This window comes from Macaca nemestrina, chromosome 1, assembly GCF_043159975.1.
Source record: "Macaca nemestrina isolate mMacNem1 chromosome 1, mMacNem.hap1, whole genome shotgun sequence".
Classification (NCBI taxonomy): Eukaryota; Metazoa; Chordata; class Mammalia; order Primates; family Cercopithecidae; genus Macaca; species Macaca nemestrina.
In genome coordinates, this window is record NC_092125.1 from 34,660,695 (window position 1) to 34,685,690 (window position 24,996).

The 24,996-nt window shown below is 44.7% G+C and overlaps 1 protein-coding gene across 4 annotated transcripts in view; it reads right to left on the reverse strand.

Moving 5' to 3' along the window:
• The window catches only part of LOC105484476 (astrotactin 1), a 382,581-nt gene that overhangs the window by 86,722 nt on the left and 270,863 nt on the right, over window positions 1-24,996 (reverse strand). For all 4 annotated transcript variants that reach the window (XM_071076083.1, XM_071076081.1, XM_011746132.2 and 1 more), the window contains exons 17-20: window positions 16,906-17,174; window positions 10,443-10,576; window positions 6,704-6,855; window positions 5,240-5,375 (exon numbers count right to left, since the gene is read on the reverse strand). In XM_071076083.1, the coding sequence (XP_070932184.1) occupies window positions 5,240-5,375; window positions 6,704-6,855; window positions 10,443-10,576; window positions 16,906-17,174 (691 nt within the window). The remainder of the gene's footprint in view (window positions 1-5,239; window positions 5,376-6,703; window positions 6,856-10,442; window positions 10,577-16,905; window positions 17,175-24,996) is intronic.

Below are 24,996 nucleotides of genomic sequence, written 5' to 3' on the forward strand. Positions count from 1 at the left end.
ATCTGAACATAACCATGACCGTCAGCTCCAGTGTTTGCACCAAGGGTCTCTGATAACCAACCCAGTCAGTCTAAAGAAAATCACTGGCCGGGCGCGGTGGCTCAAGCCTGTAATCCCAGCACTTTGGGAGGCCGAGACGGGCGGATCACGAGGTCAGGAGATCGAGACCATCCTGGCTAACACGGTGAAACCCCATCTCTACTAAAAAATACAAAAAACTAGCCGGGCGAGGTGGCGGGCGCCTGTAGTCCCAGCTACTCGGGAGACTGAGGCAGGAGAATGGCGTGAACCCGGGAGGCGGAGCTTGCAGTGAGCTGAGATCCGGCCACTGCACTCCAGCCTGGGCGACAGAGCGAGACTCCGTCTCAAAAAAAAAAAGAAAATCATTAATGTTGCCTTTCTTGTCACTTTACTTTCTGCTGTGTCACCACAGGAGGCTGCGTTTATTGACAATTATTGATTTTCTTTCCTTTTGGCAGAGTTACAGGGAGGGAGAGAGGTGAAAAGGAGAGAGAGGCCCCGAGACACAGTAGTCCAGTTAAATGTCAGCTGGGCGTGGAACAGACACACTGGTGAAGTAGAAAAGATACAGATGATTGCCTAATGATACCAGCAAGAAATATGCATTTCTCTCAACAGAGAAAAAGCAACCATGGTCCACCACTCCCTCCCCACAAAGACATCCACAGAAACGTCAGTGTGAGAGCCTGTGTGCCATGATACATCATTTACCTTCTCTCTACTTTCTCCAAATTCTCATGCGAATCACGGGGGCTTCACACAGGCAGGTCCCATACCACCTGAACACTAGTCTGCTGGGACTCAGAATGTGATGACCTGCCTGGATTCAAGACACAGTGGGTTGGGCCACACCTGCTGACCTCCTGCAGGACTTCGGCCCCTCCTTGCTGTCAGACCAGGACCAAGTGTGCGAGCCTTCACTCCTGTCTGCAACACAGTGGCTCAATCCACTTCACTGGCCTCTGCCTCATCCCCTGTTCCTGAGATCTGATAAATGGTCTTACCTAGTACTCAAACCCAGCCTGACCCTGATTCCAAACCCAAGGTCTTCTCGCTCTTGTCTCCTTGCCATTCTTCCCCTCTGAGGTCAGAGGGGGCCCCTCGCACCCAGCCCCTACAGCTTCCCGGTGGCAATGCTAGGCTGGCTGGACCCATAGCAGTGGCAGCCATGAAATTTTCCATCATTTGGCCCCACACGCCATATGCTGATGCCTCATCAGCTTCTGGTACTGTTTCTAGAATTGCGAATGGGGCCACCAAACCCCAGCTGGTGTATCTGACCAGCCCTGTGTAGAGCCAGGTCTGTTCCTGGTTCAATCCCACAATCCAGTCTCAGGTCAGGCACCAACTCCCTCCTCTGTCCACCTGCTCTAGACCACCTTGACCTCCCTCTCAGGAAGGGCCCCAAAGGTGCAAGGACCAGAGGACTGGGCCAGGCCCATGCCCCAGCTCTGTGACCATGCTGGCCCGAAAGCATCAGCCTGGGAGAGAACGGGACTTCCTATCTCCTGACGCTGATGAGAACTCGCAGTTTGCTCTCCCTCTTCCTATAGGGCCTGCATCCCTGACTGTGTGTCTGAGTCTCCGTGTCTAGGCCCCTGCCCTGGTTTCCATTGCTGAGGCCCTGCCTGCCTAGTGCCCCATCCCCTGTCATTCTGGCCCTGCTCTGCCTGTTCCTGCCTGACTTCCAGAGCCCTGAGCATGGCCTTGGAACTCAGGGCTGCAGTCTGGCTATGTGCAGCTCTGGGCCACATGATGCTGCCTGCCATATGTTAAAAGGTCACCTGCCCTAGACCATTTGTGGCTGCATTCCAGCCACCTTTTGTAGCCCACCATTCCTTAACCCTGGACCTTTAATTTCTAAGTGTCCTTGGACTATGATAAGAAACATCCTAATTGGTTGTCAGATGGACCCCTTCTCTCTCAGTCCCCACCTCTTCCCTCCCCATGCTTGCCCAAGCTCTGCCTTGTGGCCTGTCTTGCTGTAAGTTCCAGCTAAACTGTATTGGATGCTGACCTAGGATGAAAATACCTGTCCTCACATTAATTCTCACATTACCCTGATGGGGCAAAATTTAAGTTCTCAAGCTCTTTCCACTTTGAGTAGTGTATTTTATTTTTAACATGAAGCAGGTATCAGAAAAGGAGATGCTTCAGTTAACCTTCCAAGGAGGGTTGGGGTTTGATCTAAGAGCCATTATTCAGTAGTCCCAAATCTCTCAGTCTTGGAGGGCCACTGAAAGAGCGGTCAGTTTATTTAACCATTATGGCCCGGGGAGCACTTTACACATTTCATGTGGAAATGCCTCGGCTTACCATTAGCGTTATCGTTTCTACCACTGAAGACTCAGCACCCTCAGAGGGTTAGATGGGATTACTGGGCAGAAGAGATAAGCCCTGTTCCCAGTTGGAGGGCTCATGTATAAGTGTATTTACTGCTTTGTCCAAAACTTCTGGGCTTCTTCCACCGTGCCTGGCTGGGATTGTTCAGCCCATGGCTAGAGACTTGGTGATGACCCCGACGCAGGCCGGTGTGCGTGCGCACCGACACAGAACAGCTTTGCTTCTAGAGGTGGGTCTTATAAGGCCTGAAATGCGATGTGAGTGGAGGACTCGTAAGCCCCTGCTAAGGACTGACTGTCTTGTCTGCTACTTTCCCACTTTCCTTCTCTGGGCATGGTGGTTTCTGCCCATCCCTCAGATTTGGTTCCCTTTTTTTCTGAATTATCTGTCTGCTGTCACACATCTGGAAAGAGAGCAGCTCTCCTGTGAGCATGCATTGTGATGATGGCGCAGTGGGTTGAAAGGCTCGTGAGTCACTTCCCTATCCTGGCCTCAGTTTCTTCATCTGTAAAATGAAGAATGCTGGACCAAACATACTTTAAGGTCTCTTTCAAGTAGGAGCTCTTCACTGTTTTTGTACCATGGATCCTTCTCAGAATAATGTTTTGAAAAGCATTAAATAAAATATACAGAGTGACAAAGGAAGCCAGCTAAGCAGAAATGCTGTTCCACCTCTGTGGATCTCAGGTGCAGAGCCAGCTCTCTGCTTTAATATGAGGTAATGAGGTCATGCTCTGAGATTCTCACAGTAACCTAGAGCAGTGGGGAGTAAGATGGAAGGCTTGCAGAACCCAAGCAACTAGCTGTGTGATTCTGGGGCAGATACTCCGTTTTCTTGCACCTGTTTCCTCAATTATAAAATGGAAACAATACCCCTAATCCCATAGAGTCAGAGAGGATTCTCAGAGACACTGAGTGTGAGGCACCCACGTGCATAGTCAGCACTCCATTAATGAAGGCCACCCTCCTGCCAGTTTATAGAAAGAAAACTTAGTTAGAGAAAGTTTAAGTGTCTTGCTTACAGCCATTTAGTAGTTAGGAACAAAAAACCAGGCTCGCAGCCCATGTATTCTCAACTCTTAATCCAGGCCTCTCTCCCTATCCCGGGGCTGAAGCGCAGCTCTCCTGGATCCTTCAGGGAGAGGAATGCCACTCCTGGCCTCCCACACGGCCCTCTTCTTGTGATCTGCAGCGCCACCTGGTGGAGATTTGCTGTTTCTTCCTTAATCCCCTGCATTGGCTCCAACTTTTCAAAAATCAGCATTCATAGTTTGCATTTTATAAGATGTAGGAGGGACATAATGGGAGATCACCAAAGACAGCTGGAGTGAGAGACGGTATTGGCCTCGGTCTCTGATCAGAAACGCAGCCAATCAGGCCAACATGAGGAGGGTCGCAGAGTGGGTAATGGCTGCACTCGTAATACCACCTCTTGTACATAGGAACTTTGGAATTCCTAATTAACAGTGTGACTTAGTCACAACTGAAGGACTATGAGTCTTTACTGTAAACAATAGTTCAAGTTTCACTGAGTTTGAGATGCTTTACAGCAGATTAGGTGGTCTGCACTCTCGAATCCTTGTTCCTTTCACCCGCTCCCCTCCAATAAAGGGGCCACAACTGCCCCCCATCAAAAGGGCCAAAGAGAATCATGGCATTGGTGGAATCACCCAAAAAATGGACCAACATGGTCTTAGTATTCTCATCTGTGTCTATATATACTGTCGAAATCCTCTAGAATGTCACTTGTGTTTATGTACTTTACTTTCATCATGCATGGCCCATAGCAACATCCCTTTTTCCTATACTGAAGACATTCAGCCTGAGCACTGAAGTTCATCTTGCAATCAATGCCACTCAAATTTCTAGTGCTTTTCATCTCTGAACTCTTTAACTGTAGAAATAGAAATGATTTATTCTGGAAACCTTGACTCTATTCTCGTGACCTCCTCTGCAAACTGTTAAATGTTTTTCATACTGATGGGGTCATGAAGTCCTACAACAACATCACTATGAATTCTGCCTTAGCACCCAAATTTTTCCATCAAGATTTAGATTCTATCATTATCTCTCCTTTTCTGGCATCTTTTACATCTCTGCGTCACAAACATTTTACAATTGTTTCCAGAGCACAGGGAGAAATGGGGAAGAGTTCACAGAAAGAATAGGGTCATTCCAAGGGCCATGATATAGTTCACTGCATTTCTTTGAAGAAAAATGCTGCCCATTTCTAACCTTTATAAATTACTTCAATGCCATCGGAGCTAGCTAGCTTTCCAAAGCGAGTTCTTGGTATTCTATGCCTTTCCTCAAAAATGACTCCTTGGACTTAGAGCATTCTATCTTTCCAGTCTCACTTTCTTCCTTTCCCTTTTACTCACCATCTGCCTCTGCCCTACTAGACTACTTGCTACTCGCCTTCATGCTTCTTCACCTTTGCTTTTGCAGTGTCCTGAGCCTAGCATACCCTTTCCAACGTGACTCTGTCGGTTGAAATTCTACACAACACAGTTTAGATGACATCCACTCTAGTTAGAATTAATCACTTCTTTCTTCTCTTTTACAATTTTTTTTTCATTTTTTGCTTTTCTATCTACATTATTTAATTCTGCCTTAAGTCAAAGTTAGTTTTTTATATTTTTCCACTCTATGTTGCAAACTCCTCAAGGGACAGGACCGTATTATCTCTCTAGATCCCCCCACTCCAGTGCCTAAGTACTCGAGAAGATTCTCTATAATGCCACCTGGGATAAGACTTAAGAGACTCAAAATATTTTACTGAGACTCTAAAGGAACTCAAGTAGTAAGAAGAAACCAGTAAGAAGCCTTGGGACTGTCAGGGTAAGGAGTCACTATGTAGGCATGTGTTACTCACATGTAAATGGTGTCAGGTTCCAGGCATCGTATGATCAGAGAGATGGTGGTGAGCTGCTTGTCCGGCACCTGAGACGGCATTGCACAAGGAGACTTTGCTCCAGAGATGATGTCATCCACAAAGCTCAGCACTGTTTCTGCCCAGAGGAAAAGGAATGGAAAAGGCATGAGAAACAATGATGGCCAAGCAATGAGGAGATGGAGTCAACTCAGTGAGAACTTAACATGACAATGACTTGGTCCTCAATCTCTAGGGTAGAGAAAGGAGGCCTAGAAGGAATGGCCTTTTCTATTTCATATTTAATCACTCAGAGCCATTTGTCTAGAGTTAGTTCAGACACAACTAGGGCAAGAGGTACACATCACATCTGAGGGCTTTTTTTTTTTTTTTTTTTTTTTTGAGACAGAGTCTAGCTCTGTCGCCCAGGCTGGAGTGCAGTGGTGCGATCTTGGCTTACTGCAACCTCCGTCTCCTGGGTTCAAGCAATTCCCCTGCCTCAGTCTCCCGAGTAGCTGAGATTACAGGCACGTGCCGGGGTTTCACCATGTTGGTGAGGATGGTCTCGAACTCGGCCTCCCAAAGTGCTGGGAATACAGGCGTGAGGCACCACGCCCGGCCTGAGCGCTCCTTTATAAAATGTTCTTGGCATGGACAGAGAAAGCATTCTGGTCAGTGGCCCCTACTATACCTCAGCAATACCTGTGCACATCAGGCAAAGGGCCTTGGAAGAAGCAGTAGGCAGCTCTCTATGCCTGAAGGCAGCTGTGTGCGTCTCTAACCCTCAGTGGCAAGCTCACCAGAAGCTGTTTATTTTGAATTAGATTGTTGGTGCCATCATCCTGCTAGTGACCACATCCCATGCATAAGTTTTTGGGATTATGAATGTTGACCTTTCACTGTGTGCAGGTAGTGAAATATTAAGGCAAGGAACATTTTTCATGGGGTGTTTCCATTCAGTTAAGGCTTCCCTCTTCTAGCTGGACCTGAGAAAAGCAGTTTGCTTCAGGAAAAGACATGGGCCAAACACATCTGTGTGCACATGCTTTTGCCTGGAGGGAGGTTATTAGCAAAGGAATTTTTTTTTTTCTGTAATCACGGCAGTGGTTAGCAGAGAATTGTTTCCTAATTGTGGGCTAGGATAACTAGTGTACTACATTGTTGTTTCTTTGTGAGTGTGCCTACAGGCAATGAAATGGACACCTCTTTTATAAACAAAAAGCAAAATCAAAACAAGGCTTTGTCAGATGCTCACCAGGCAAAAACTCTTAAATGGACAAGATGACTGCTGCTTGGAAGAACAGCTGCTTCTCGGAGAAGCAGAACAGCTTCTTCTTCTCCCTGCTCCTCCTGCACTGCCCTGGGCTACTGGGGACCTGGAGCAAAGCCATGACGCAGGGCATTTTTCTCTGTTTTTAGTTCTATCACCTTGGATCAAGACAAGCCCATGAGGTAGAAGGTGCTCACCTGTCTCCACTTTGGAGTGGTCCATCCTGTCAGTGACTTTCTCTTGACGGAGGAGGTAATCTACAATCTGCACCCCGATTGGTGGCTCTGAGTGTTCCCACTCCAGGACCACAAGAGTGCTGCTGGGCTCATGAACCGTGGAGAGTCTCAGCCTGTGTGCAGATGAGAAGGAACATGAAGCAGGGACACAACTGTGACTCACTTTGGGCATTGACTACCTCAATTGTGATACTGTAAACTTTTCTTTCCCAACCAACTGCAAAAATGATGTCTTTGAGGGCCTGTCTCTTTCAAAAGATAGTAATGTTTTTGAGGACTCTTGAGATCTAAGTTTTATGTATTAAATGCCTGTTACATATTATAAACTCAGCCAATAAGTGTAAATAAATAAATCAGTAGGTGAGTCAAAGATGAATGAATGTCTGCATATTACATGGGTCAGAGGATAGGGCTTTTGGAGTAGTACCTTTTATATGCCTGGAAAAATCATAATTTCTAGATTTTCTCTTGAAAAATATCAAGAAAGTATGTGTATACTGCTCATATAAAGACATATTGAAGGTGATGTCCAGAATCTCAAATTAATAAGGCCACAGTTGGTTTGGCTTCCATAACCTTATCAGGATCTGCCCTGCCAGTGGGGGAAACCCCAGCTTCCCTTCTTGCTATGGAAACTAACCTATCCTTTTATCCATGCCATCTGCTAGCTGGACCTTGGAACAGGTTCAGTTTGGAAGTAATATTCATAGGGGGCTTTACTGGACAAGAGAAAGTTGAACACATGTCAAGTTCTCCTTGGAGTGATGACCTCTGCCTGCTTACCCAGATTCTGATTTCAGTTTCTGTCTTTGCTCTTGGGTTTCTGTGGATATCCTGGTTCCTGATTCCAGCCTTTCCTTGTTTTTCTCACTTCATACTCTCCTCATTCTTTACAAGTTGTCCACATTTACCACTGTCTTGCCTTGACAGCTCATACCTCTCTGTACCTCATAGAAACTTAGTAATCCTTGTTGGCATTCACTGCTATGGATCTCTTAACTGTCCACGTGGCTTCAATTCACAGCCACCTTCTTATTTCTTGTATGTGCCTCAGGTTTCCCCTCTTTCTTCCAATTCTGTGTTTCTTTCAAGACCATTGGATTCTGGGAATGTTCCCCATTCCTGCTCACTCCAGCCTCCCTCCCTTACAAGTATTCCTGCCATTTATCTCATCCTTGGTTCCCAGATCTCATGATCACTCATATTCCTGACCCTCCTTTCCTCTGCTCAGCTCACAGGTGCCTGTCGGTGGTCTCAAGGATCACTGTGCAAGGTACTAAGAATGAATGACACCAAACCATGTGCAATCTTGAATTTTAATTCAATAGACATTTGTGAAGCACCCATTTGTTGCTGGGGATGCAGTGGTACACAAGCCCATCCAGTCCCTTCTTTCATGGAGCTTAGTGAACAATAGAAGCATATAATTATACATGTGATTATAATAATATGTGATAAGAGTTTCAAAAATAAATTATAGTAGGCTGTGGGCACAAAAGTAAGGAATTCAACTAGTGGGAAAATAATACAAAACACATGCTCTTCTGTTAGTGAAGGAGTGCATAGTTTGCATATGACATTGAAGATGGAATAGACCCAAAACAGTGCAGATATTGACAAATTCATTAATTAGAGTCATATGCAGAGTGCTAGTTTGAAAAAAAAAAGCATTAGGAATATTAAGTAAGTTAGACTTCTGAGAACACAAATTCTGTGAAAATATGGACTAAACCCAGTCTCTTGTGAGAAATAGAAGCGTATATGATTTACACAGACTTGTGTAAAACTAGAGTATATTTTCATTTCCCACTGAAATTAAGGTTTGCTACTGAAGGAGGTGATCAGTTGTCAAGAAAAGGAAACTCTTAAATAGACATTTACTGTTTATGAAAATTTAGCCCAATTTAATCTTTTGCAATAAGATCTAGTAAACACAGGTTTAAAAACAAAATAAGCCCTAGGACATTATGGCTGGATCTTGTGTCCACCTGATAACCATTTGGTAGCTTCAGTATTGTTTCAGAGTTAGCTCTCTTATCTGGTGAATTAGTCTAACAGCAGCAGTTCTCCTAGCAGCTCCCTTTATATTAAATGAAAGAACTTTTATTAATAATGAGCTTGATTCTCTTTTAACTCAAGAAGTCCAAATTGTGACTATGAAGAACAGGAAGCCAAAAGTTGGTGGATCTATAGCCAAAGGCTGTACGTATCTAACACCACCTACAGAGAGAAGGAAGACTTTGGACAAGAGAAGAAATTGGCTTGTAATGACCCTCTAGCGCTGCATTCTCCTCTTTCTCTGATTTCTTCTTGCTCTGTCCTGGTCCTATAGTGCCTACCCGCACCTGCATGAAACAGGCCTGAGGGCAGCCTCTCCATTGCTGGTTTCCTAAGTGGTCTGTTGATCCTGCCTACTCAGCCTTCCACTTTTGCAGGTCCTGATCCTTACTTTAGGATTTCTTTGCCTTACCAGCCCGTGGGGTCACTCTCTTCCAGCTTGTCCTGCCAGCACTCTTTATTAGATACAATATTCCTGTGGCTTCAGTCCCATGGCAGATGCCATATTAGAGGCTACAAGGGATTCTTGTCTCAGGTCCCAGCCCTCAGCTTGGCCAGTTCTGTTTAGTCTTCCATTGAGGGGAAGGAAATTGGGCAAGTCCATTCTCAGACACCTTTGTAGCACTTCATCCTCTTCACCCCTCAAATGCAGACCCTCCTATTGTTCATCCCCAGCCCTCTGCTCTTCCCACTTGATTCTTGTTCTGAAGCATTCTTTCTAATAGCTGTGGTTTCATCTCCCATTTCTCTGGGGTTGACTGAAATCTCATCCCTAGTATTTACTTTTTTGCAGAGCTCCATCTTTCTTTTGGCACAATGAACATCCCCATACACTCAACTACCCGACAGCTCCAAGGCAAGCCCAAATGAAACTGGCCTCCTCCTCAAACCTGCATATTCTTTTATTCTTCTTTGCTCACTGGTGGCCTATTCATCTTCCCAGCCACCAGGGTTAGAAGCCTTAAGTTCCCTTTCCACTTATCCTTTCTCCTCACCACTACTTCACTCAGTCACCAAGCCCTGTTGGTTCTACCCCAGACAATCTCTCAATTTTATCCTCTCCAATTTATAATGGCCAAGAACATGCCTCTTCGCCAATTCTGCTTCCTGCTCTACCACTTTGGAAAAATCATTCAATCCATTTGAATGCATTTTTTTTTTTTTTTTTGTCTATTAAATGAGCAGTATCTAACTGCTCCATACAATGCCTGGCACCCAGTAAGTGTTCAATGAGTGGTTATGCTGTTGGTCTAGTTAAGCTCTCAGTGTAGATCTCTAACTTCTTCCGTTACAATGGCACTTTTCTCCCCATTGTCTTCTAGATATGCTGTCCGACTTTCTCCACCTTCAAGGAGAAGTTCAAGTGTCACCTCCTCCACAAAGCCTTCACCACGGCTTCAGTTCAGACTTGACCATTCCCTCTTCACACTTTCTTTAAATGCCACTCGTTAACACTTGTCACACCCTTTCTTCTATCAAACCATCTGTGCTGCCTCCCCTGGTAGACTGAAAACTCTCTGAAGGCAGGTATTGTGTCATATTTTTCTTTATGTTTCCCAGTACCCAGCCTATTTCTTTGCAAATAGTAGACACTCAGTATTTGTTTCCAAAATAATGCTGAAAGAGAGAAAGAGAACCGTACACAGGCTGCGGGAGAGGTGCACAGGTGGGGAGTCCATCAGCTCCAAAAGCAGTGGAGTCACATCGACACCAGTCCTCGATGACATCTCCAGTCCCGGAGCACCAGAGAGAGCTCATGGTAGCCTCCTGCAAGAGCTGCGTGAGAGAACAGGGAAAAGATTGAGCGTTGAGAAGCCAGGGCTAGGCCATCAGAATCAAGAGGCAGAGTGTCAAGGATCTGCATGGCCCTAAATTACTTCCGGCAGCAGGTTGTGTGGCCACTTTATCACTGTGGAGTCTCAATTTCTGATTCCAGGAGATTGTTTCTGGGAAGCCTGAACCTCTTAGAACCTCTAGGGTGTCCCTCTCCCTTTACCGTAACAGTTCCCCCTTGTGGTAACTGGCTGCCACTTTGGGAGCAAGTCATATTCCGCCCTCCATCTGCCTCATATGCCACTCCATCATTCCACAACTTAGGCTCTAGAAAAAAATGATGCCTCTACCACACATCTTCTGGGTGGCTACTCTTCCCTCCGCCCAGAGAATTAGCCTTTTCCCAAATGCCTCTCTGTGCATCCTTATCTACCTGCCCCAGTATTCCCTTTGCATTCCTTCAGCATGCTTTCTAACCTGCTTACAATATTTTTGCAATGCTGCCTTGGGTTGTGATTAGGCATTAGGAATTTCTTTCTTAGTAAATCATGAACAGGAGAAGCAATGTGACACACAGGCTAAGAGCTGGGCTCTGGAGCTGTCGGCCCTGAGTGAGAACTCTCACTTTGCCAATCACTGCCATGTGACCTTGGGCAAGTTACATAAGCTCAGTTTCCTCAATAATAAAATGGGATAAAAATAGCACTTTCCTAATAGAGTTGCTGTGATAATTAAATATAATAATATATGCCAAATGAAATAATGTATGCATAGTACCTGGAACACATTAGTCACCAATAAATGCCAGCAATTATTATTGTCTTTGAATAACAGGGTTGAGTCTTAGGTAGAAATTTGTAACCAACATAGAACCTAGCAGAATTCTTTACATGCAGAGGGTTCATAGAGATATTTACTTTTAAGTAAAAGGACAGAAGAATAAAATTAGACCAGCGAAGTAACAGAACCCGTAATAGGGCCAGACCCTGGTGAGGACGTGGATCCTGATGGAGTACTGACCCTTCAGCGGGGCACTGCTGCCTCAGCCCCATCCCAAGGGGAGGGAGAGGGTGGGACTTGCTGCAGGGAGCATGGCTGGTCCAAGCTGACCAAGGTCAGGACTTTCTCTCTGGGTGAGCCCAACATCTGCAGCTGTGGCTGTTTCTTATGATTCTCTTCTCTTTGTTTCATTCTCACCACATTCACATCTAATCCGTGAATTAGAAAAGTGAAACCTAGCTATCCTTGAAAATTTTAGACCAAAGAATTCAAAAGAAAAAGAGACAAAGGGAAAAAAGGAGATAACTCTACAAAAATCAGAATGTCTAAACCTAAAGCCAGCAGCCTATGTTCCATTCTTTCAGAACTTTACATAGGCTACCTTAGGTTAGAATGGTTAGAATAAGGGTCCATCCTGCCCCCTCTCCGGATTGGAAGACTCTAGGAAACAGAAACCAATAAATGAGTATAACTATCATTTATGCAGAGATTTATAATTTACAAGGCCCTTTTCGATGCTAACACTTTGATGAATGGTTATCATGATTTACAGTGGAGAAGACTGAGAGTCAAAGAGGTGAGGTGACTTGCCCAGGGTCACAGGCTGGTGAACAGGGCAATGCCAGAACCTGAGTTCAACATGACTCACTGGACATCTTAGGCTCCCAGCATGAAGCCTGGTGCATATGCGCCCACTTTATGCTTTGCCTGACTGATCCAAATTCGAAATTAAAAGGTGCATTGCTTAAAACTAGGAAAACAGACGTTCTTTGAGATAGGTAGAATAAAGGCAACATTGTGACTACTGCCTTGCACAGCCTTCAATCAACAATTATTTGCTAAGCACCTGCAAGGGGCCATTTTCTACGTGAAGCATTAAGGATATGAGGATGCACAAGACACCTGTGGCCCCTGTCTGCATAAATCTTAAAGTCAGATGACAAACAAACAAGCAAAGTTACAATAACCAAATCACCACACCTGTGGTCAGAACCGCAAAGGAAAAGGTTGAGCTGCATATGGTGGCAAGAGAGACAAGGAAGAGTAGATAAGCTCACAGAGGGGTACGCGGAGGCCTCTATGAGGGTGCAACTTTTTATCTGAGCTCTGAGGGCTGGATCAAAAGTTATTTACTCATGAAAGTTGAAGCAGTGTTCCAGGTTGAAAAAACAATGTCAACAAGACCAGCCTGGATGGAACTTGACTTCTAAAATCAATGGAAAAAAGGTGGGTCTCTCTGTAAAAGACAGCCTGAGGGAGAAAAGACATTCTCAGCAAGCAGGAGGGAGACAGGGCTGAAACACAGAGGCCTGGTGTGTTGTGGTGAGGCAGGCAGCCACATTTCAAGACCACTGGTAAGTAATTGCAGTGTTTAAAAGAGTGGAGCAACAGGATCAGATTTTCAATCCAAAAGAGAAAGGACAAATACCTGTGATGACAAATATGCTAAATGTCATTTTGCAAAAGCTTTCACTCTCCATCTTCGATTCACACCACTGCATAAGAGTTCCTACTCTGGGCGGGGTGTGGTGGCTCATGCCTGTAATCCCAGCATTTTGAGAGGCCGAGGCGGGAGGATCACCTGAGTTCAGGAGTTCAAGACCAGCCTGGCCAACGTGACAAAACCTTGTCTCTACTAAAACTACAAAAAATAAGCTGGCCATGGTCGCGGGCACCTGTAATCCCAGCTACTCAGGAGGCTGAGGCAGGAGAATCACCTGAGTCTGGCAGGCAGAGGTTGCAGTGAGCTGAGATCATATCACTGTACTCCGGCCTGGGCAACAGAGCAAGACCCTGTCTCAAAAAAACAAACAAACAAACAAACAAACAAAAAAGAGTGCCTACTCTCTGAATCCTGGGCTGCAGGTAACTGCAAACTGTTGGATGAGGATAGAAGAGAGGAATTAAGAAGGAACCCATTTGGAAAGAAAGAGAAAGGGAAATTATCATTTGTCTGAGTATCTACAATGTACCCAGCATTGCATAGGGAATCCACATTTGTTATCAGACTTAATCCTTATTCCGGGAAAGAAATAAAATTTTCCAATTTTTGTTATTGTTATCTCCAAGGAGAGTGGTTGAACTTCAAGCTAAATTCATCTATCCATTCATTTATCTATTTATGCATCTGTTCATTCATTTATTTAGCAGAAAGCGAACTATGCATCAGCCACTTGCTAGGCACTGGGATTCTGGAGAAGAAAAACATCCTCATAGTCTAGAGGGGAGGAAACAACTATGTCAACAGCTGCGATAATAGGTGATACATGCTGTAAAAGATGTAGATACAAGTCGGGCATGGTGGCTCACGCCTGTAATCCCAACACTTTGGGAGGTCAAGGCTGGTGGATAACCTGAGGTCAGGAGTTTGAGACCAGCCTGACCAACATGGAGAAACCCCATCTCTACTAAATATACAAAATTAGCCGGGCATGGTGGCACATGTCTGTAATGCCGGCTACTTGGGAGGCTGAGGCAGGAGAATCGCTTGAACCTGGGGGGAGGAGGTTGTGGTGAGCCAAGATCGTGCCATTGCACTCCAGCCTGGGCAACAAGAGCGAAACTCCATCTCAGGGAAAAAAAAAAAAAAAAAAACAATAAAAAAACAAAAAGATGTATATACACACACAATGGGAATTACATGAAGGGATACTTGGGTTGGCCTAGGAGTGTAAGGAAGGGCTCTTGGCAGCTGGTGATATTTGAACTGAAACTGAAGTAACAGCAGGACTTTTCCAATGGCAGAAATGTGGGCGAGAACATTCTTGGGACAGAGAGTTTGAAGTCTGAAGGGCCTTATGCAGGAGAAAAAATGTGTTTGAGGGAGTAGAAAGAGTTAAATTTTGGAGTGCAGAGTATAAGATATAGAGTGGTAACAACCTAAGTAACTGAAGACAAAATTGGATCATGAATTGCCTTGTAATGATGTTCTGAGGACATTAGATTGTATTCAATAGATTCCTGTGGAGCCATTAAATTACTTTGATGCCAAATTATCCAAAGTCCATATTAGATATATAATTCTGGGTGGTCTGTTAGGGAGACCAATGAGGTTACTTTAACAGGATAGTAGCCTGATATCACAAAGGGTATCAGAAACAGGTTGTGATGGGGGTATCATAAAAAGAGAATGAATTCAAGAGATATTTGTGGCTCTTGGTGACAAAACGGATGCTGGGAATGATGAGGAAATTCTAAGAAGTGTCCCTAGTCTCCAGTTCAGGCAACTTAGTGGAAGACAGTGCCATTCACTGGGATGGCCACACAACAGGTATTAGTTTGTGCTGGAAGATGATGAGTTCAAATGTGTTGGGTTTGAGATACCTGGTTCATTATATGGTTTGACCTATTTGTTGGTTTCTTTATGATATTCACAGATTAGACTGAAATATAGCATCAGAGATTATTTAGCTCAACAGGAGGACAATGAGACCAGCAAAGGTCAGAAAATGGACCCAACGATGCTCCAGAATAGAAATAAAAACATACATTGAATTATACTCTAATGTCATGATTTGGCACTCCTCTACTTCTCAGCTTCTTCACTCATCATCTCCACTCTTTAGGAAAGGGCAAAATTAGAAAGAAAAACAGAACGGCGGATGGCAAAGACAAAATATGTCTAAGGAAGAAACATGACAGTGACTAAAGTCCAGCTAGGACCACTTGTCTATGTGTTTAGAAATTAAAGAGTTCAAAAGACGGCCAGATGGAAAGCATTTCTCAACTCATCTCTTAAAACTGGTGCAGGGAGAATGGGAAGGGCCTGAGGTATGGCCAAGTAGGGGATCCAGAAAGGGAGTTGCTAAAGACAAACTTCCTTCAGCTTCCCCATTTTGCTCGCAATGCTCCATAGAAAACACGATGCACTCTCTCATCTCCCAGCATGCCTGCTCCATTCTGCAGCTCTGCATGTCCTGTCGCAAGGATGGTTTTGCATTAGCTCTCTGATCCCACTGCTCCCAGGCAAGTGGTCTGGGAGCTCTTAGGGTATCAGCAGCAGCAGCCTTGAGATAAAGAGGGGCAGGTAACGGGAGAAGAAGAGGGCTGGGCATTGGCTTAAAGACATTGCAGGTCTGGGTTTCCATGGTGACCCAAGCCCTCTGCCTTTCTTTATCCTTTCAGACCCATCCTTCCAAAGGTCTCTTTTCTCCCACTCCTCTTCCCATAGCCACCTTTATCAGAGTGAAGACAAATGTGTAGGCCACGAGAACAATTTATCATTTTGCTCCTGTGAAAAACCTTATTTTCAAACACGCAGTGAAATATCTGTGGCAGAGGCGGGTAGGCGAGAGAAACACACACACCTACAAAATCCTTCCTGTTGGTCTGAGCATTACCTATGAAACAAACACCAGGTGTTCCTTAAGGAGAAAACAGAAAGCAATTATCACCCCACCTGGATGGGCACACCTCTCAGGCAGGTAAGCAGCTCACTGCTGCGACTCCTGCTGCCTTGTCGCCTTGTCCCCAAGGCTGCCTTTGCCATAGTTCCAGAAGTCCCACACCCAGCATCTCCTTGTTTTTACTTTTGTTGTTGTTGCTGTTGCTACTGCTTTGTGTTTAGACTCACTCTGATCTCTATGTCCTTGAGGAGGTTGGAGAGCTAGGAAAGGAGCTGAGCTACGGCCTCTGACACAGTTCTCCAGCCCTTCTTTTTGGTTCCATACATTTTCTCCTGGCATCTTTGGAAAGGGAGAGGCAGAGGCAAAAGAGGAGTGGTTGGGAAATGTAATGGCCCAGCAGCATAATAGAAAAGCAGAAAGATCTGCCTGGATGTGGTGTTTTGTTCTTAGAGCCAGAGTGATGGGCAGGAAACCAACCCCTTCCAGGCTGAGGCTGCCAGATTCTTCCCTTTGCAACCTGTGCCCGATATGCTCCTTCTAGTCCAGCTGCAGCTGGTCCAGGATAAGGGGTCAGGGAGGGAAGCTGGCCCACCTCCCAAGCCAACCAGAGTGAGGCAGAGCTGAGCATCCTCTCACAACTGTCCCCAGGGCATGAGGGTTCTCTGAACAAAGACTTTGATGATGGCAAATGTTGTGCCTCCCTACTTGCTTCCTTCCAGCCCTTTGTGTAGGGCTCAAAGCCCTACACAAGTGCTCAGTTGTGACTCTTGAATCATATTTTCCTGGGTGTTGTAGATGTAATGATTTGACTTAACATGCAAACATGCAAATGTAAGCAAATTAGGTGCCCAGATTAGCTAAACAAAAAGCTTCACTATCTATATTGTAGTATGGCCCTCAACCGCACCCTGTCACTTCCTCACACCATTTGAAAAGCCCTCTGTTGTGGTTGACGCCTCCCAGAGCCAAGAGTCCCAGGCCTCTTACCCTCTGGGTCTGGTTGTTGGTCACTAGTTCATAGATGGGGGCTGCTTTGGTCACCTCCAGCAGAACCGGCTCAGCAGGGGTGTCAGGGCTGGATGTCACATGACACAGGGGGCAGGACGAGGGGCATCGTCCCTTGCTCTGGCACTCCATGCGGACTCCGGCCGCCATGCGCTTGGTGCCGGAGTCTGACAAGCTCGCGATATATTCTGGGAACGTCAGCACCTTGGGGTCTCTTTCCCGCTCCTCAGACTCATCGGATGGGGAGTTGCCTGCAGACACAAAATGGAAAGAAACAGTGAGGGAGTCAAAACAGTAAGGACTAGCATGACCTCATGGCCCCTGAGTGCTGGGGTCCAATCTTTGGGATCAGAAACAGCTACTGAAGGGGTAATTCTGTGATTTTGCCATCCCACTTAATTTGGAGCACCCAACCTCCCAGTGACACACAGAGTTGGAAATGGCCCTTTTCAGTGAGAATCTAGGCTGTTCCTTTTCTGAGAATCATCAGCTCCACTGAATCTCTAGAGAGATCGGGCTCTGTGCTGATGACCTCAGTAAGAACACAAATCATAACAATGGTTGTTCTATGACTCAGTTTCCTCATCTATGAAGTAAAGATGCGAATAGTACCACATCTAGCATTGGGTAATGAATGAATGGCAAATCCTTTTATAAAGCACATAACACTATGGCTAGTACATGGCAAACCATCATCATAACAGTTTTAATTATAAATATAGCTAAGATTTAGAGAGCCTGTACTATAAAAGTGAGATCCTTTCAAGGTCTACTTTAACCATTATGACAACTCTCTGCATGGAGTTCTATCATTACACTCAGTTTACAGATGAGGAAAATGAGGCCAAGAGCTTCAAGGTCACACAGCTAGTAGACTGTGAGAGCTGGGGTTTTAATCTACTTTTGTCTGATTCTTAAGTCTTTTAGGTCAGAGAGGAAGACAGCTAGAACTCTGTTTCATTATTAATCAATGTATTGAAGATGGAAAGGGAATTTTGACTTTTTCAAAAAGATTTGCCCTCCAAAACTTGAGAGATGGGTCCACATCAATTTTGTTTGTTGAGTAAAGGATAGTTAAAGAATCTTTTTGTCTACTTTGGTAACAAACATAGGAATTGCCTGCCAGAGAATAATGGTTTGTTCTTTATACAAGAAAGCACTGCTTGGTATTTCTCTTCCCAGTCCTCATGATTGTCCATTTAACTTATTAATTCTAAAGGAAGATCGAAGTAGTGTTTGCTGACAAAAAAGCACTGGGTTTCTGAGATTCATCCCTCCTTTTTGCACAGTTGCAGTTCTGAATGTGAAACAGCTTCAGAGAGACCACTAGGCTTTTGGACATCCTGGGTATATACAGAACATTCATTCTGGCCCTCTCAGACTCATGAAGAATGCAAGAGATGATGGGCTGAACCTTTGGAGGCACTGGTTGGAAGGATTTTTAAAGTGGTTCCAGAAGGTGATTGTAGAGATGACTCATTGACTTTATAAAAGGGTTATCTCTTATGGGGTCCAGGGAGCTCTTTGCGATTCCCTTCTTGTTTGCTATGTAATATGAGCCCATTTAGAAACATCACAAGGCATTTCAGCATTGTTGTTTCCCAGAGGAAACAAAGAGGAAGTTTTACCTAGCACGTTAAGGCAAAGGACTCCCTGACTATAAATATGGCATGTAATTCATCACATACTTGCATTTTGTTTAATAATTGACCCAGAGCCAAGCTCAAGCCCATCCTAGATTATAAGAGAACTGCATAACTACTCACACCAAAAACAAAAATGATGCCTTCAAATAGAACTAACCCTCAAATCACTTCACCCATGGGTAAATCTTCACTGACATGGAGGTTTATGCAACCCAGTCAACCACGTGGCTACCAGTATTTGCAAAGTGGCCACAAGCTGACCCAGGACTCCCCTCCTCCAGCCCCTGGCCAGGCCCCCAGTCTTTTCCAATATATTGTATGGATTGGGCAGGAGCGAGTGCGGGTGGGGTGAGGTCTTTGATTCCTGGTGTGATTTCTGGACAAACAGCCCTTCATTAATGCCTCATGAAGTTTCTAAATGGGCTCATATTACATAGCAAACAAGAGCAAAATAGCAGAGAGCTCCCTGCATCCCATAAAAGAGAGCTCTTTTTGTGAAGTTGACGAGTTGTAGCTCATAATCACCCTCTGGAACCACTTTGCAAATCCTTCCAACCAGTGCCTCCAAAGATCCAGCCTATCAAGCATCATGTTCTGCATCTGAGAGGAACAGAATGAGTGTTCTGTGTGTGTCCATCATTCCCCAAAGCCCAGCGGTCTCTCTGAAGCTGTTTCATGCAATGTATGGAAAAGGGCTCAAGCATTTCAGAAACCCAGGGCTTTTTTTTCAGTAAACTCTACTTCATTAAGAAAGTAAGTAAAGGGCGAATGTGGTGGCTCACTCTTGCAATCCCAGCACTTTGGGAGGCTGAGGCAGGTGGATCACGAGGAAAAGAGATCGAGACCAGCCTGGCCAACATGGTGAAATCCTGTCTCTACTAAAAGTACAAAAATTAGCTGGGCGTGGTGAAGCACACCTGTAATCCCAGCTACCCGGGAGGTGGAGGCAAGAGAATCGCTTGAACCCGGCAGGCGGAGGTTGCAGTGAGCCGAAATCGCGCCACCGCACTCCAGCCTGGGCTACAGAGCAAGACTCCGTCTAAAAAAAAAAAAAGAAAGAAAAGAAAGAAAATAAGTAAAATCCCCCACCCTCCACACACAAAAAAATCAGTAAAGATACAGTTTCTTTTCAAAAAAGATTATTGAAATTTCGCCATGCAAGTCTTGCCAGGGGGCTTGAGGGTCTCCTAGCTTGCTCTTACGCACCTTCCAATCATAGGCATTTCCTTACTCTCCTGCAGCCCTCCTTGTTGAGAATCTGTTCGAGTCTGGGAAAAGAATTTCCAGGAAATGACCGCTAGATGGTGATATAAGTCTAAAATGACTTTCGTGAGCGGGAGAAGGAAAAAAATGGGTAAATCTCACTTTGGCACCATAGAAAATAAACTATGAAAAAGTAACACATGGCTACTTTAAAAATGTTGTGGAGGTACAATTTTTCTTCAACCAGAGAATAAAAAATTAGAGACTAAAACAATTCCATAACATTTACCCTAAAGAGAAAAATACAGAGGGGCATAGATGATGGCAGAATAATTAAAGGAAAATTACATTCCGAAGGGAAAATAACCCCTACCCCCAATATCCTTAACATGGAGTAAACTTCATGTTTTACTTCTTCAAAGGGGAAGTAATATGCCACCAATGTCTTTTTTCGCACCTTGAATCCCCAAATACCGAGGCAAGCTCTCCACGCCCCCTCCCCTCATTACTAAGCGTGTACAAATCTCATGACAAACGCGGCCACTAGAGGGCGCTGCGACCACAAACAGCCTGGAGCTGAGGGTCCGAGGGCCTTCCTGCCCTCCAGCTGGCCATCACTGGGTCTTGTCATACCTGTAAACATCTGAGGGGCTGCTCCCCTTGCTACTGTTTTCTGGCGATCCCAATTAAAATCAAGATGCAGCGAATCTCCCTCAAAGCCCTTCAGTCCTAGATTCCTGGCAAGGTTAGGGAGTAGACAGGAATGGGAATGATGCAGAAATCCGTGGAGGGAACCCACCAAACTCTTGCTTTAATTCAGAATTATATTTTCTGTCTCCGGAAAACCTTCAGGTCCATATAAAAAGAACCCTGCCGGAGACCAAGACCCACTGCCTTCTGGTCCGCTCGCCATGCAGCATAGGGCTGTCTGGAGAGGAGATGGATTCGCACAGGAGGGATGAGCAGCGAGCTCCCAAAAGCTATTCAGCTTCCAGCAAAGAATAGAGATGTGTGTGTGAGGGAGATTTTTCAAAGAAGAAATGCATTTCCTACGTGCAGTTAAAGATACAATTGGGAAGTACTCTTTAAAATGATGGAGTCCAGTGGTGAAAGCCCAGATAAATCTCCCTTAGCTCAAAGAGAGCACCTATAACCATCATGTCTGTGGTAAGCGAGAGTCTATCAGGTCCTAAAAGCTTCAGGAGAGGCTGATCTTTGACCCTTGCTTTTAACTCCTCCTGTGTGGGAGTGAACAGTGGGGGAGGCTTGTGCCTGGAGAGTTTCGGGAGAAGACCCCACCTTACTTCCTTGTGAGTCAATGGCTCACCCCCTCCACTGCCCACACCTATTACAGTTCTTTGGGGCATCTTCCCTCTTCTACCCTCTAGAGTCTGAGTAGAACTGCTCTAGAGGTTAGAGACACTAAGCAATCTTTTAGCAAAATAAATATTCTAGTCCAATAAGTACACTATCTCACTGGACAGAAGAAATAAGCTACAATTAAGGTCTCAAAATCTTTTAATTGACAAAGGTACCTTTTGATAAAGAATACCCAGGTGTGGCTCCCTCCCACCTCTGCAGAATTCACTCCACTGTTGTCAGAGAAGGTTCCGGAGTCCAGTCAGGATACTTCAGTTTCTTACAAATAGAAGAACATTCAACCTGAATGTAGTTAACAATCCTAAAACTGCAAAGCATTTTGCAAATACAGTTTGCTATAAATAAATGCCATTTGCTTTAGGCTAAATCTGTATCCTAGAGCATACAGTGGATGAGTTTCCCCAATAGAACATTGTGGTATGAGAATATTGGCGTCCTTAAAGCTCAGCATGTCATTGTGGATGTGCACATGGCCTTAGGCATGTACATAGTGGCCCACCTAGATTCAGGAGCACATGAGGGTGACAAAAGTGACCCACCCATTCTCATGCAGGATCTGCTTTTCTGGTGGTAACTGACAGGCCATGAGGTGAATTAGTTGTTATGAAGTAAATTGGTACAATTCCTATAGGATTCTGAGGCTGCTTAAGAATCTGTCTCCTGAGCTGCTGCCCAAGGCAATGAGATGCTAATGACATCACAGCTAGAACGACAGAAGCAGTTCATTAGGCAGCAAAGAAATCAAATGCAAGCTAAACAGATCCCAGCTTTTGGAGATAGCTTAGGATCCACAGGAAAGAAGGCTTGATGTGGGGCAAATGAAGCACGGGCCACCCTGAAGCCCACCAAAACCCTGCATTCCAGGATCTACCCCAACCCCCACCCCAGTCTACCGCTCCAGCCAGATGTCCTAGAGTCATCAAAATTCACACAGAAGTCCATCTACTCAGGCTCTAATAAGTCTCTTGGGATGTTCAATCATGTCTTTGGACAGAGAGATCACTATGGACTTAAAATGAACTGCTAGACCTGCCATGATGACATACTCTCTGAGCTCAAATAAAACACAGTGCAATGGATTAATAATTAGGGAAAAGAAGATAGGACATAAACTGACCATCTTTTTCTCCACTTCTACATGAAATAATAAGTGCCTTGGGGTCGGGAACTATGTCTTTTTTATCTTTGAAACGTCTTTGCCTAGTTTAGTTCTAAGTATCTATCTCCATATATCCATGAACATGTTGGAGTGAACATATTAAGTCATGATCTTAGGTTTACATTTTTAGAAAAAGTCAAACACAAAGAAGAAAACCAAAGCATTTGTAAACAGTTCTCTAGTCCTTTACTAACACATCAACTAATAAAGAGGAAAGAGAAAGCATTATTCTGATCACAGCCAACTCTATATCCCTGGCCAGGATCTCTCCCACAAGGAACAAAACCTCAATATGCTTGCTTGGACATCCACTTCTACGTCCGATAGGCACCTCAAACTCAACATGTCCCAAATTGCAGTCGTCATTTCCTCCACACTCTCCTCAGCAACTGTTCCTCCTCGTGCAGGTCCTAGCTCAGCAAAACACACTGCTAACTTCCTAGTTGCTCAAGTCAGAAATTACAGCTTCCTTGCTGGTGTGTCCTCTCTCCCTCCCTCCCTCCCTCCCTCTCTCTCTCTCCCTCCCTCCCTCCCTCCCTCTCTCCCTCCCTCCCTCCCTCCCTCCCTCTCTCTCTCCCTCCCTCTCTCCCTCCCTCCCTCCCTCTCCCGCTCTCTCTCTCCCTCCCTCCCTCCCTCTCTCTCTCCCTCCCTACCTCCCTCCCTCTCTCTTCTCCCCAGTCACCTAATCTAATGAAATTTACATTTGTTTTAGCCCCCACCTTCCACTTCTCTTGCTCCATGCCCACGGCCACTCAATGGCTGTTTAAAGTGTGTGGCCTGAGGCAGACTGCCTGGGGTTGATCTCTGACCTTACCACTTGCTGTGAAATTTGGGGTGTATTTCTTAATCTTTCTGTGTTTGAACTTTCTCATACATAAACTGGAGATAATAAATGAACTGATTTAGTAAGAATGTAGGAAAGGCTAACTAATATAACTCACAAAGACAGTTTAGAACTGAGCCTGGGACATACTGAGTGCTTTCTAAATTTACTTACTCTCTCAATGCCTGTTCACTTACCTGCCCTGCTCACCACCAACACCACTGGATGGCAGATGCCTTGAAGGACAAAATTATGCCTTGTTCTCCACTATAATATTCCACATGCCTAATATGTAACATACACTAATGTATTCAACAATTCATTAAACAAATATTCATTAAATGACTACAAGTATTTGTTGAATTAATAAATCATGTCTAATGACTTGTATACAAAATGACTACACTATATATTCTGCAGGTACTAGCTAGATAGGCTGGTTTTAAATTCATCTGGGGCATTGCTGTCCTGTGTTCTTCTGAGATTTTCTGGGTTCTTTTAAGAAGAGGGGCATCAATCCAGAGTGGGTTCCACTACCTTCAGGTACAAATAGGTATTCTTCAAAGGTAACCTAGTTGCTGAGATTTGGGGAAAGACTGCAAAAAGTGCATTTTGCAAATTTTGTAAAACATACAAACACATACAAAGATCATTAATTCCCTTGGGATGTGAGGACTTAAGTTTAAGAAAGGGAGCAGCCAGGTCTTGTGCTGAAGGGCAGACAGTGTGGTTCAATACGGCGAGAAAATCTGGGAAAGTTGTAGCCAATAATGTCACAAAGTGGCAAAAGTGTATGTCTGGTGTCCTGGGTCAGTGAAACCATGGGTACCAAACAGCAGCTGGGGTGAAAGGTAAACTTCTCCCTGTGGGAGCAGTTGGATGTAGCTCTGGGAGGCACAGTGCTTGTAGTCATACTGGGATTTGGCCTCTATGCTCCCCATCACCAGCAAAAAAGGCAGTGGCTGTGGTAGCAAGAGACAGTCAATCTGAACCCAAGGATGGTCATGTGATGCAGCATGAAAACCTGCGTCTTCTGCAGTTTTGTTATGCTGCCCAGTCTCGGCCTGCACACAAGAGCCCTTCCCAGTCTCCAACCTCACATTCAGCTATTCATCAACTCAGAGTAAACACACTTTTCTTGGGATTAAATAATGGAAAAACTAGCGGTTCACAACAGTCCAGCACATCCAGAAATAGTCCCGAGTCCAAAGGGTTTATGTTCTTGTTCCTTCTTACAAATGAATTTGCACAAGTTGAAAACAAATCTTTTGTCAGCATGTACCATTACTTTTTGTTCCAAAATTAAGGTTACTGTATGCTTCAGACCCTGTTCTTTGGTATTTGTTCAAGAAGTTTCTGGAAATAGCAGGAAGTCTTTGTCATAATCATGCCCTGCAGCCAGTCCCTCAAGAGCAGTATCTATAGGTGCTGTGAGGTCCAGTGAGATAATTAGCAGCCATCAGATACCCACAGGGCACCTCCGCAAAAATGTCATTAACTGGGATGTTCGAGAAAAGGTGTCTTCCGGAAAAATGAATTTTTTGTTTAACTGATACTTACCCAGAAAATGCTAACGTTCCCTCCAATCCCTGTTGACATTTTTCTTTTCTAAAAATGCAGTTTTCCAATTTCCTGCTGCCTCATGAAGCATTGCCTACCAAACAGCATTAAACCTTTCCCCAAGGAGCCTCCAGGTGATGATTTTATTCATCAATTATGACTATGTGGATTTGGAAGCTGTAGGATACAGAAACAAAATGGTATCTATACCCCGAACAGCTTTTTAAAAATGGATCGATAACATACGGTGGTATTTTCTGAAGATTTTCCCTTCTTAATTGGCATGTTGTCAAACAAATAAT